This window comes from Lupinus angustifolius, chromosome LG20, assembly GCF_001865875.1.
Source record: "Lupinus angustifolius cultivar Tanjil chromosome LG20, LupAngTanjil_v1.0, whole genome shotgun sequence".
Classification (NCBI taxonomy): Eukaryota; Viridiplantae; Streptophyta; class Magnoliopsida; order Fabales; family Fabaceae; genus Lupinus; species Lupinus angustifolius.
This window is the reverse complement of record NC_032028.1, coordinates 8,624,418-8,638,221: the sequence shown is the minus strand read 5'-3', so window position 1 is coordinate 8,638,221 and position 13,804 is coordinate 8,624,418. Positions and strand designations below refer to the sequence as shown.

Genomic DNA, 13,804 nt, shown 5'->3' with positions numbered 1-13,804 from the left:
ACACCAACCACAGACAACATTTTCGTTCAAAGGTGATTGTGAATATTTATAAGATGGTCATGGTGATTTTAGCTTTTAGTGGTTAATATCATAGCAACATTGGAGAGAGTGAGTATAAACATTCTATAATATTATAATATCAACAACTTCAACATAGTTGATAAATTACTGATATTTGTAAGAATCACATGTTTGATTTTTACTGTGCCGTCTGTGCGTACAAAAAAATACTTCATTCGTAAAGTTAAAACTTACTTTCAAGATTTCTATATGTATATTCAACAAAATAAATATAATTACATATTAATAAACCCTTCTAATCGATCAAAATAGTGATAAACATATAATGTCTTACTTAAAATGAAATGAAACTCTATGAAAGCTTATTTGCTCATTACTCCTAGAGTTTACTAGCGTTACATTCATGTACTTCTTTCTCTGAAACTTGTAACTTTTTGTACTTCTCTAGAAACTCACTTTAATTTGTTGAAGTTATGGTACTTAATATAAATTGTTATTTTTTGACCAAAAAAACCTTGTACTCAAAAGAAATAATTACATATTTATACAAAATTCTATAAATACAAATTGTGCACATGAGGCTACACACTCCACGCGCACATATAAAACAATAACTTGACAGCTAATCGGTTAAGTGAAAAAGATATACATTAACAATGTAAGAGTTTTTACACTACTATTGTATCATCTACCATTTATTCTCCATCTTCATTGTCTCTTCATAAAAAAATAATCAAAATGAAGGATAAATGATGCACTGTCAGTACATAAATATTACACTTTTTCAGTGACAAAAGTAAGGAACTGTAAGATTATGAACCTATGTGTAATTCCATATTTGTAACAAGTAGATTAAGTGGGTCCATCTATGTAGATCCTGTCCTCAATGCATGTGCAATCCATGATATTTCAATAACATTTTTCAATTTTCCAAATCTCTTAAATAATTCCTATGATTTTCATTGACTAGTTGCATATATGGGTTGTGAAATACACATGAACAAGGCCTCTCCACGTGAAACGAAATTTATTTGGTGGCAACTTAGCTGGTTTTAATGTGGAATCAAGCTGATTCTTATTTTGTCATTTTATTTCTGTTTTGATATATTTAAGTTGGATAAAAAATGTGTACCAATAATGTATGAGTTTTATACATTGTCATTGTATTATCAACCATTTATGCTTAATCACTATTGACTTTTCAAATAAAATACTAAAAATAAATGGTGGATCATATACTAAATAAATATGTATAAATCTTTACACTGATTGTAATAGATATTATACTTATTTAAGTTTATGACATGGAAATTTGATAATATGATTATTTAACTTCTGCTCAACATGCATTCTTTATCATCATGGGGAGTCTAATTAGGTGATACTGTAATGACAATTATTAACATTGGATGAAAATTGTGCTTCATGGAGGTTACAACATTTGCTTGTTGTCATGGTTATGCTTATGCTCAAGTCAAGTTTAATTATTTTACTTAGCAAGGAAATAAACAACTTAGGACAACCCTATGAGCACAACATTAATAGATTTCAACTAAAAATATGCAGTTTGAAGCCTAGTTATGGTTCTCTATACTAAGAAGTAATGGTGTATCCACTCTTAATTTGACTAAAGAGTATCATAATCCTAATTTATTGAATTATCTATAGTTGGATACATTCTTACTTGCTCACTCTAAAAACAATCTCACAATCCAAATCCAAATGTGATTACATCACCCACTATATGCCAACCAACCGTAATAAAAATTGTTACATAATTTAAATAAGAGGTTACATAATCTCAACAATTTTGTAAGAATTTAACCCCATTTGATATATACATAATAAGATTAAGATTAGTGAAACAACATCAAATTCTAACAATTGAGTCTCTTTTTTTTGCAGCATATAAAAGTAGGTGCACACTACCCACTTGCTAAATTCTGATTTGTTTTGCAAATGAAACATTAAGAAAATGATGGGTATGGTAGGGAATGAGTTGAAGTAGTAGTAGGTGTTGTGGTTAAATGCTGAATGACCCTTCTATACTTTGAACTAATAGGGTACTCTTCCCCTAAAGAAAGGACAAGATCCCTCTTGTTGTTGATAAATGAGAAATTTTTTTGTGTTGGAGAAGAAATTTCCACTGGTGGAATCTCAATGGAATTGAGTTGTGGAGGTGGATGCTGCCATTGAGGTAATGGTCCAGCCAGAAGAAGGGTCTGAAGCAATGGTCCAGCTTCTATCACTGCCTTTAAGAGTTTCCCTTTCTCTGGCAATGGTTTCTTCTCTGCCAATTCTAATGCCAATTGAAATGGCTCTGTTGAAGTGTTCATGCTGTTTTCTTCACAATCAGATGAAGCAGCATGTGTTGAAAGCTTTTCAGATATTCCACCTTGTATCTCATCTTCATTATGTGATATAGTAGTAGTAGTAGTAGTAGTTTCTCTTTGTTGCTTTTGTTGGAGCTCTAGTTTTTCCAGCATTAGCTTTTGACATTGTGCTTGTGCCTCATCTCTCTCTTTCATGACACTGCTTAAGAGATCATTTACTTGAATCAATTCACATTCTCTTCTTGTAATCTCTTCCTTAGCTGATGCAATTGTTGCCTCTAGCTCTAAGTTTGTACATAGAAGAGAATGTTTCAAGTCCTCTAACCCCTGAAATGTTAACAATCATAGAACAATGCTCATTAAATAAAAATCAACAAAATAATTAAGGTTTAAGACATTTAACAAAGCATATATAAATGTCACACCTCTTCTTGGTTATAGAATTCCCAACTAAGAGGGGTGCAATGATATTCCATTTGTTGCAATTGGAGGTATTGAAAGGAGGGAGAATATCTATCTCTCTATGTGTCTTGGATCTTCTAATAAGGAATATTGTAGTATTATATATATCCTTGTGTCTACTTTCCTTTTATTTTTGCCTTAACTTTCTTTCATGGGACATGGAGTTGGAAAAAGGACAGAAAAGTCCAAAAATTTAAAGGATAAAGGCCAAATAGTAAGTGCACTTAGCTTTGTTTTTGTACAAAATTACAAATAGAAAGACAAAAGAAACAGTAAGGCTATATATTTGATGTCCTATATTATATCTCATATATTGTCTCAAACCAATGATAATAAAATAAAAATAGTATTTATAATGAATATTGAAAAATTTCAACTGACAAAATATATTTTTATTAGCTCATGACAACATATAAGATAGAATCTAGCACAACACATATCAACTAAAACAAAATTCGGTGGAGGGAGGAGAGGGAAAGAGAATGTGAATTCAGTGGCCCAACTTGGACCTATGTCCTCTTTCATATTAAGCCTTTTTAGACAGCGGCTGATGACACGTGTACATGTAAAACTGAAAGAAAACTTGAGCATGCTAATGAAAATGCAACTAGTTTTATTTGATTTTTTTTTCTTCAAGTTTTTGTCCAAGTAAAAAGTTCAAGAGTTATAAATATCTTGGTAAATAACAAAGGACAAAACTTATATGCAGTTCTATAAGAACTGGTCATACTGGTTTCCAATTAAAACTTGCCATGTGGATAAATTGTTTTACACCAAAAACAGGTGATTGCTATCTTTCTTCTTTTCAATTTTTCATTCATAATATTTCTTCCTTAGGTTATCAAGTTCACCAATAACATAACAAAAAACAAGGATAATACAGATAATTTTTTCAAAGATTCCTTTGTGTATGCATTTTTCATTCGTAATATTTTTTGCAGATTGGGGAAAAAGTTTTGTTACAAATAGAAAATGAAATTTGAAAATTTGGGATTGCAAAAAAGAATATAGATAAATTTTCAAAGATTGCTTTGTGTTTTTATCAAACCAGTTCTGTTTAGTATCAGTTACTAATATTAGTGGACTTTTAAGTTTTTATCAAATCAGTTCTGTTTTGTTAATATTGGTTCAATAAACTAAATAATGCAAAAAATTAATCACAGTGATAATACCTTTCATAAATGAAAGAAAATATTAGATGATTTGCAACAGAAAACAGGAGTTATTGGATGTTATAACTTGCTAGAGGGGGAAGAAGTACTAGGAATGAACAATGGAAAAGAAGAAAGATACTAATCACGTGTTTTCGGGTGTAAATGTTTTTATCCGTGTGACAAATTTTAATTGGAAACCAATATGACTAGTACCATAAGTTTTGTCCAATAACAAATTGCTAGTTAAAAGTACCATTTGCAAAGTACAATACTCAAACAACTAAATAAGAGACAAAATACTAATATCAATGTTTAGTTTTTATGTCTACTTCAAAACTGTCTAGGTCCTTTCTCTTATTTCCTTCTAAAAAATCTTTTCATTTATGAAGAGAAAGGAAAAATATGTACTCATGGAAGATTTGGAAACATGAGCAATAAGAAACCATAAATGGGGGCTCAATACAAAAAAAAAAAAAACTTGGACGAGTAGTTTGAGGAATGCCTTTATCAATCTTATGAATGTTAACCATTGCTTTTATGCTTGTATGATCTCTTTGGGCATGCTAAAACAACTAAAAGTATAGTTTGAGGAATGATTAAAGGTATAAGATCTTAACCCCTTTATCTTTTGTGTATATTTGCTTTGGTTTTTCTTTTTGACTATAAAGATGAATTTATGGATATTTACTAATTATTAATGTCACACCACATATACCATACTCTCTAACTTAAAGCACATATTGTTGTTCCTTTTTCCTCCTCACTCCCTCCATCATTGTCCTCATTCTCACTCAAATGGTTATAATGCAATACCGTGTGCTCTTTTCATCAATTGGTAATGACACATCAACTTTTCATTTTAACCCACATCTCTAGCCAATTTGAGAGTAAACCTTACATGTTGATTGGAAGTAAAGTAATGTTAATTAATATCATTACACAATCTAGTTTTTTACTATCCGAAAATGATATTAGGGCCATCTAAGAAATTAAGCAATCTTAACTTTAGATATGAAAAGTGCAAATCAAGTGTAAACTATCAACATATTTTATTAACAAGGTTTAATAGGGGCATAAATTTTGAGAGATTATGTGCATTTGCATGATCTCTAACTTTATTTATTTTTTAGTCAAACAAGGGAGCGGAGAAAATATATGATTTTTACCAAAAAGGGACAAATGAGATAATGGTAGGTCCTTTTTGTAGCTCTTTTTCTCACTAAAGTTCAATCCTTTCAGATTAAAATGGGGAAAAAGAATGTACCAAAAAATAGAAGAGAATAACGGCATAGGTTGAACCAAATTTTGTTCATAGAAAATATTGGCATTGATCTTATTGCAACCGTGTGGGTCCTCACACCCTCTTCACATTCTAGTTTTTCATGTCCATGCACCAAAGGACTATGATGAACTAAATACATAGACAATCTTTTTTACCAAATTTTTAATTAATAGAAAATGTAAAGCTTTAAATTTGTGTGTGAATACATTAATATTATTGTCTACTGTTCATGTGCACGGGATGATATTTCTGTATGAATATAAAACCTTTAACGTGAGTATGATATAAATATTGACGGCACCCTTATGGAGACCAATTAATAATTTTAATTTAAAAACTAATATTTATGACATTTGTAAGAAAATGTCCAACCTATAATCAACCATTAGTATTTGTTATGGGTTAGATTAGAACTTTCAACCTCCTTCTCCATAACTATCTAATTACATTATAACTCTTTTTTTTACATTTATTATGAATGAGACTCGAACTTACAATCTTCTTCACTCAATTCCTTAAACTCTTTACCTAACCATCAATGATAATGAAAGTAAGTTTTACATCTATCCACAATTTATTTAGATATTTTAAAAAAAATTAATAATATATCAAACTCGTCAAGCGCATAATTTTTTTGTTTTGCATACTTAGAAGAACTATTCTTAAATATCCTAAACATGAGTTCATAAACACACGTAAAAAAAACCCTAAATTACTCGTGAACTATATAAAAATAAAAGTGATGGTGGCGGCCTCAGCATGTAATAAACATTGCAATAATTACCTCAAAATCTGACATTTTCTTTGTACCTGATAAGATTCTAGGATATATGTAATATAATAATTTAATCAATGAAATCTTGGAGATTTTCTTTGTGAAGTAGTAATAATTAATTGATGAAAATGAAGGGCACACAAACTGCACTCATGCAATTGGGATTAATCCATCTACTCTTCAATTCAGTCTTGAAATTTTTGTAAGCTTGTAGTAGCACTAATCATCACATGGATTACTTAAGTAAATTGAATAATGCACTAATGATTCCTCTACAATTATATCCTTTTTATTTTTTATGAAATTGATTAAATGTAGATGTGTTGTAAAATGCCGTCTCGTTATTTTCATATGCAATAAAGAGATTTTTTCTGGGTTAGAAGTTTGTATTAAGAACTTAATTGGGCATGCTAATGTTATCTTCCAAATATCTCTACATGTATATATAGTTTTTTTTTTGGTAAAAAATTATACACACTAAATACACCGCCATCATTCATGGGAATGAATCCACTTATAGTTAAAAAACATATTTCACATTTTAGTTATCCATTATAGGAAAATCTAATGATTTGAATTAGTGAATAGATATGAACCATTAGATTTTTCTAGAATTGATGGCTAAAATATGGAATATGTTTTTTAACTTACTTGTGAAGTAAATGAATCTCTTCCCTTCATTTATTTATCTGTATTATTTATATTAAAAAATCTATGGTTATTAAACATGAATATTAAATGATGTAGTAATAATATAAAAAATACTTATATTATTAGTGTATACATTTTTTCTTAAATTTTAAATAACTCCAACATTATTATTGCACTTTAATCAATTTTTTTTAAAAAGTAATAAAGTGTCCTTAAAGATTTAATTAGACATGGAATGTTTTTATTAGAAGATAGTATATTTAATACACTGAAAAACTTAGTTAATTTTTTAAGGTAAATCTTATATTTCTTCATTATTTAACCAATACATTTTTTCTTCAAAAATGGAGGAACCAAAATTTTGTGAATAAGATTAAGTTAATGTTAGTTTTTGATTCGTGCGGTGACGCGGTTTTGAGCTTTATAAATCGTTGGAGTAAAATCAGATGCTTTTTGTCTCCTTATGCATGTGAGGAAGCAATTGATGGCAGGTCCCACACAACTAACAATAAGCCTTTAATATGTAATGATGAACCAAATGACTAATTAACACAACTAATCAAACTCAAAGATAGAAAACCCTTCCAAAAAAATCGACTATAAGAAAATGTCATTCAAGATATGCAAAACAGATTTTATACCAGTTACAACATAATTACTTTCATGAATTATCACAGCTATGCATGATTTATGTTTTTATTAATATTTTATGAGTTAATAGATATTGGTTTAGTGCATTTAGCTAAACAATAATGTTATTTTATATAGGCATAAGATCGATTATGTATAGCATCAAACATATATAGACAAATTTAAAGTATTATAATTACAATATTTCTCTATCATCAATTGGCAATCAAACCTAGACCACTCACGTGACAAGCTAAAATACTTACTACTGTATTAGAACGACTTGGATGAAAAGTCATTAATGAATGCAAACTGATTTCACTTAATAGGATAAATATTTGGTTCTTAATTATATTTCATCTCTAAAGAAATGGTTTATTTGAGGACATGATGGTGAATAATACAATAGAAAGCAGTTATCAAACCAAGTAGAAGTAAAAGATGTACAATGAAGGTCCATTTTATGCTAAACTACCATAAGGTAAAATTTAAAATTGTGAACATATATGGGGCAGTTTTATATATTCTGGTTGGACGATAAATAGGTTTTTTTAGCAAGTTTTTCTGTGTGCCAAAGCTAAAGAAGTGCATAATAGAACTCACATTTTTTATGAAACTAAGTTGGTCAAATTTTATGTAATAGTATATTAATATAATAAGATTGTGAGGTTGACATGCAAAAAATGAATGAATTGCAAAAACCAACATTCCTAATGTCAACAAAAGCCAAAACCATCAGCATTATTCCATGACCTTATTTTATAATTCTTATCCAAACATCACCCTGAGTGACAACATAAAATATAGAGACTGTTAATAAAGGTGTGAAGAAAACACATTTTCTTTATCTCTAACATATGCTCTTCATGTGAAATGTTATTTTATATTAACACCATTTGATTGATGGTGGGAATATAGTCAAAATAAAAAATCATTCATCCAACACTAGCCTCCTTATTATCTGTTTTGGATAAGCTTGTATACTTTTAACAGAAAAGTCTTTTGGGGCAAATATGCAAGCTGTTTGTAACAACTAACAATCTTAACTTTGGCAAGAATAAATGCTGTATGAAAGATCTCGAAGGAATTTTGGGTCATAAATATAATATTTAAATATATTTAGGGTCATTATTTTAAGTAATCAAATTAAAGTGATATACTTCAAGTAAGGTATATATGATTATAGACAAAATTGTCATGTAAATTATTGTGTAAATACCTAAAGTCTTATTTCTATTTGATGATGAACAAAAATAAGAAATAAGAAAATTGAAAAGACATCACCCATAATGAAAGGAAATACTTGTCTTATAAATAGAGGTTATTGTCCCCAATTATAGACCACAACAAGACAACACAACATGGACCACAATATGCATGCAAAAAAATATTCTCTTCATCCCATTAGAGGAGAAGCAAATGCTAACGGTGATCTGCAATTGGAAGGCTAAATAACCTAGATGTTCTACTATGAACGTGCATTATTTACATACAATGACCAAAGACATGAAGTTGATGGATACATGATGAAGGATGACATTAAATTCATTCAACATATTCTCTATGAATAGATTAAGATACGCTTCCGCTCAAGTTTTAGTTCTATATTCTTTTCCGATGATTTGACATGAAAGATCTTGACATGTGCAATATATGATAATAATATTCATCATCTTTAGTATGTATTATATATCTTTAAATATATAAAGTCTCCCACCAAGTAAAGTCTCTCTATTAAACAAGTATTTTCCTACAAGATCTTTTAACTTATGAAGATATGCTCAATGTTTCTCCATTATGTTGCAAGACAATGTAGAGCTAGCAGACGATGTTATTAACTATTATGAATAAATGTTATAAATAAATGTTACAATCCATTTATAACCAACAGTTCACAAATTAAACGGTATATGAGTTAAACTAGACACAATTATTATAAAAATATAACATTAACAAGTAATCTAAAGGCATTGTTTAAGGAAGAGAAAAAGGAAATTTTGCATTGAAAAGTGATGTTTTCACATTTCAATAAGTGATGAACTTAGTTTGCTAAGATTGATTGTCTTCTTTTGTATTTCTTGTACAATGCATTTAGATGACTTGTTAACGCAATCCTTATATATTACTTGGAACAAAATCTTAAATACTCAAATTTATAATTCATATTTCACACTTTATTAAAAAGCTAAACATAAAAAATAATTTAAAAAGTCCATAGTTTAAATTGCACCTTTTACCAAACCATAAATATTTATCACACCTTAAAAGTTCAAAACATAAACAAAGAACACTAGTTCACAACTCAAGGAGTTTTGAAATCAGACATAGATGGAACAAAAAAATTGAACCAGAATTCCTTATGCATGTCAGTATGTTCCAAAAAATTGAATCTATTGTACTTAGAAGAACTAGTCAGAAACACACCATCAAATCCCAAAGAAAGAACTAAAGAGTAAAGACAATTGATGTCTTAACTAAGTAAATTATTTTAATTTCTTTTATAGCAACTCTATCATTATTCTTAAATGGGTTGCACGATTTATTTTATAATCCTTTACAATTTCCAGTAAACTAAGCAATTGGACCACATAACATATCTCATTTACAAATTTGCAAATTTCCATTCTCTTTTCCGCAACAATGCAACTCAACTACGGGCAGTTCTAATTTTTTTCAACTAACCCTCCAGAAGCTCTTAAAGATTTAATGAAATTACAGTCATCTTTTAAGTTCATAAAACTCAATTTGCTAACTGAATCACACACAACAGATAGAGAGAAAGAGCATTTTGTACATCTTTTGCTGATTAATTTACAGATAAAAAGTTAATTGTGATTTTTAAAATTAGAAAGATTGTGTATTATACAATTATTAAATATATCAAGCAAGGTTAACATACTTTTCCCTGATACATGTACCTGTACCACCTTTACCTTGTCAAATAAAAATAAAAATTCTCTAGTGAAATATAAAAGTTTATATTTAACAACTAATACATGAAGACAAAACATAGATACCAATGGTTTTCTGGTTCAAACATAGCTAACAACAGCAACCAAACCGATTGCAAATTGCAATCAATATAAGTGTTTGTTCACAGGTAGACTCATTTTTTTATATCCGCCTAGCAATGAGTACTATCAACATTGCCTTGCGCCATCTACATAAGCTAAGGAAGTGAAAACCACCCAAAAAAGAAAGAAGATTTCATCACTAAGCAGATGAATGAAATGATATCACATAAGGATTACAATAGAAATTATGTTAGTTTTATACTATGCATATCTCTAAACAAGAATCTATATAGCCATGCAGTGCAGTATAGCATCAAAACGCAGGACATGCTTCAAGCTTCCACTCCATTATTCTCTACAAAATTAATGATAGTTCAGTGAGAACCTTATACAAAATTGGCTCAAGTAGGTCTACGCATCTTCACGTTAAGTGGAACTTCCTTGTAAGATTGAATCTTCGCAACTGATTGACGCTTTGGCCGCCCAACGGATGATCTTCGAATTTCCTGAGGATCAAACTTACAGCCATCACTTTCTATGTTTTCTTGTCCAGAAGTTAAACCTGATGTTGCTGGACCACTTTTTTTTGACATATCATCACATAAACGGGTGATAGCAAATTTTGCATCATCTATCTCAAAGGAGTCTTTGGTAGGTTCTAGCTTCTCAGGCTTGAACATGGCAGATTGCCTTCTCAAACTATGCCTGCAAATAACTCTCAGACATAACAGGCTTTTAATTCTCTTAATTATTTGCAGTTTACAAATACAACCGTTAAAATCCAGTCAGAAAGTGGAACTATAAACGAGCATACCTTTTCTTTTCTACATTCTTTTTGGGAAGAACTTGTTCACTGTTAGTAGGTCCTGAAGCTGCATGCAGACAATACACATAAAGGACTGATAACATGAGAAACTAACAAAAAGAGATAAGTGGTGTACCATTACATTCAGCATCTTCTCTGGCTTCTTCATGAACCTTGGACCCTAATGATGTTTCTTCACTTTCATTTGCTAAATTTTCTTGTAGATGTGAGACACCATATTTGATTTCATCTACCTCAATGAAGTCGTCTACAGGTTGTCTTGGTTTTTCAGCTTTAGATTGCCTTCTTAAACTATACCTGTTTGCATATTCAATGGAAGGATATAAGTTGCCCTGTTCCAAAGTAGCCAAAATTCGGACATTATTAGTCCACTATAGTCAATAAACTCAAACTCATACCTCTGGCTGTTAACTGGTTTGACTTGTTCAACAACAGCAGGTGCGGAAGCTGCAAGAGAAAAAGATTTATCTAAAGGATATATATACTAAGTTTTTTTGTGTGTGTGTTTGTATACACATAAAAGTAGGCACGGTATACAAATTACATTGAGATTTGGAAACTCTCTGCCTTTTTGCATGGCAAACATTATTCCCCCTGTCATCTGGAATCATTTGATCTGGCTTCTTACTTTGAGATGCTCCTGCCTAACAGCAATCAAGAAAGGGGAAAATGTTGCAGTGAGCTAGGGGTAAAGACCAACCAGTGGAAGAAACCAATAAAGGAAAATAAGAAAGAACCTGTTTTTTATCAATTTCACGCTTCAACTTTTCCGTGTGCTCTTTTGCCTAGAGAAAGTAAAACATAACAGTCAAAAACATAATAAAGCCCTTCTCACTTGTTCATTGCAATTTACGAACACGGGGATGAGTTAAACTGACATCACCTCTAATTTCATAGCTTTGAGTATGCCATTTTTGCTTCCTAGTTCATGTTGAACTTCCCTCAACTGGATTAGCAATAAATTCAATGTCATCTAATAGAAAATAACAGAAAAAATGAAAGCAGCAGCTATCATATGCTTCAAAGCTTCCTAGTTCAGACTTACCCTCTGCCGACTTGAATTAAGCTCCTGCATTGCATAAGACAGATTAAAGCAACACATATCAAACATTGTAGAATTGAATTCCGAAGCTCAAAATTTATTTAGGATCTCAACACGAACAACAAAATGACTGTTAATTGCTAAAACATTGGTCAGTACCGCAAGCATTCGACTATTTGTCAGAGCAAGTTCTGAATTTTGCTTCTGAAGTTTCTCAAAATTGATTTGAGACTTTTGCAGCTCTGCTTTACATGATTCTATAATCGCACTGTAAATGAGAAAAAAAACCCATTACAAGAATACTAATACCAGCATAATCACAGACAGAATACTGAAAAATAGGCCAAATTTACATAAAAGTATTACTTTCTGTTAGCTAGAAGCTGCATCAACATTGCATTTTCCTGCAAAATATTCCATCCGTACATCATTAAACTACAGCGAAAAATAATTAGAAATCTAGATACCAAGCAAAATATAAGGGAAAATTACACCATCCAACCTAAGGTTTAGCTTAATTACACTAAGTACACCTCTTAATTCAAAATCTAAACTAAGCACTCCTTAGCAGAGAGGGTTGGTGCAATTTCAACCTTGTCTACACGAAAGGTAAGTGCAATGATAACCCAATCTCAATATACCTTGAGAAGCTGATGAACAGAGATATCGGCAGTCACCGAAAGTGATGCAGGCTGCTGCTTCGACGGCGATTTTAGCCGCCGCTGCTGCTCCATGTTGTTGGTTATGTCAGTTAGCATTTTCTTCTGAGAATTTGCCACAGATTCTCGCTTCACCGTTTTTCCTATGTTTGTTTTTTCATCTGTAACTGCGAACCAATTCAAATTACGATTTTGATATATAGAATCAAGTGAATGGGGCAAATAATAGAGTTAGAATAAGGGAAAAACCCTAAGAGTAGAAGAAGGGGTTAAAATTGAGAAAACCCTAACCCTAATGGTGTAGGTAGTGAGAGAAAGGAATAAAGAAGAAAAGATTGGTACAATCGCAAGGGTCAGGAACTGGGTGAAGGAAGAAACGATCATCTTCCATGTTCTCTTTGAATTCTCCAATCAAATCAAAGTGAGGGAAACTCAAAATGGGATCTTGAATACGAACAAACGGCTTTCCAAACCTAATTCCAAACCTAGTTTTAAACCTGCATTCACAGGGAGCTCAATTTGTTTTCCCAATCCACATGTATGTGACTAACTTTTCTAACATGTATTTTTTTTCATCTACAAGATTCGAACCCAAAATCAAATATGTTATTATTGTTTGAGAAAAAATGTATCTCAATTAAAAGTTTAATAATTGATAATATTTGAAGTGATACATTTAGTGGGTAAAATTATGTTACCTTGTTTGTTTTCAGCTTCCTTTCATTTTCCACATTAAATGTTTTTTATAACAATCTATACTTATTTTTTATTTTATAAATTTATGTGTATCGAGTTATTCATCGAAAAATAAAAATTTAATTGATACTTAAATATTATGAATAATCATTGTTTAATATTATAAAAATACTAAAAATAATTTGATATTTATTTGATATTTTTGAAATCATTTTAAAATTTTCAATTATCAATGATCAAAATTAGCACACAAAAAAAT

General features: G+C 30.4%; 2 protein-coding genes across 3 annotated transcripts; both read right to left on the bottom strand.

Annotated features, from left to right (window-relative positions):
* On the bottom strand, positions 1,684-2,896 carry LOC109335639. Its single transcript, XM_019571796.1, has 2 exons — positions 2,780-2,896; positions 1,684-2,681 (listed from the first exon to the last, which is right to left on the bottom strand). The coding sequence occupies exons 1-2, from the start codon at positions 2,828-2,830 to the stop codon at positions 1,989-1,991; spliced, it is 744 nt and encodes a 247-aa protein (XP_019427341.1). The 5' UTR covers positions 2,831-2,896; the 3' UTR covers positions 1,684-1,988.
* LOC109335076 lies at positions 10,263-13,338 on the bottom strand. Of its 2 annotated transcripts, none has more exons than XM_019571134.1 (12): positions 13,192-13,338; positions 12,832-13,016; positions 12,557-12,594; positions 12,350-12,458; positions 12,194-12,217; positions 12,032-12,094; positions 11,886-11,933; positions 11,693-11,792; positions 11,547-11,595; positions 11,264-11,445; positions 11,137-11,194; positions 10,263-11,027 (listed from the first exon to the last, which is right to left on the bottom strand). In XM_019571134.1, exons 1-12 carry the CDS (start codon positions 13,238-13,240, stop codon positions 10,724-10,726), a joined length of 1,209 nt encoding a protein of 402 aa, XP_019426679.1. In that variant the 5' UTR covers positions 13,241-13,338; the 3' UTR covers positions 10,263-10,723. The 2 variants fall into 2 exon arrangements, with proteins under 2 accessions (XP_019426679.1, XP_019426680.1); XM_019571135.1 differs by having other exon boundaries at positions 11,270-11,445.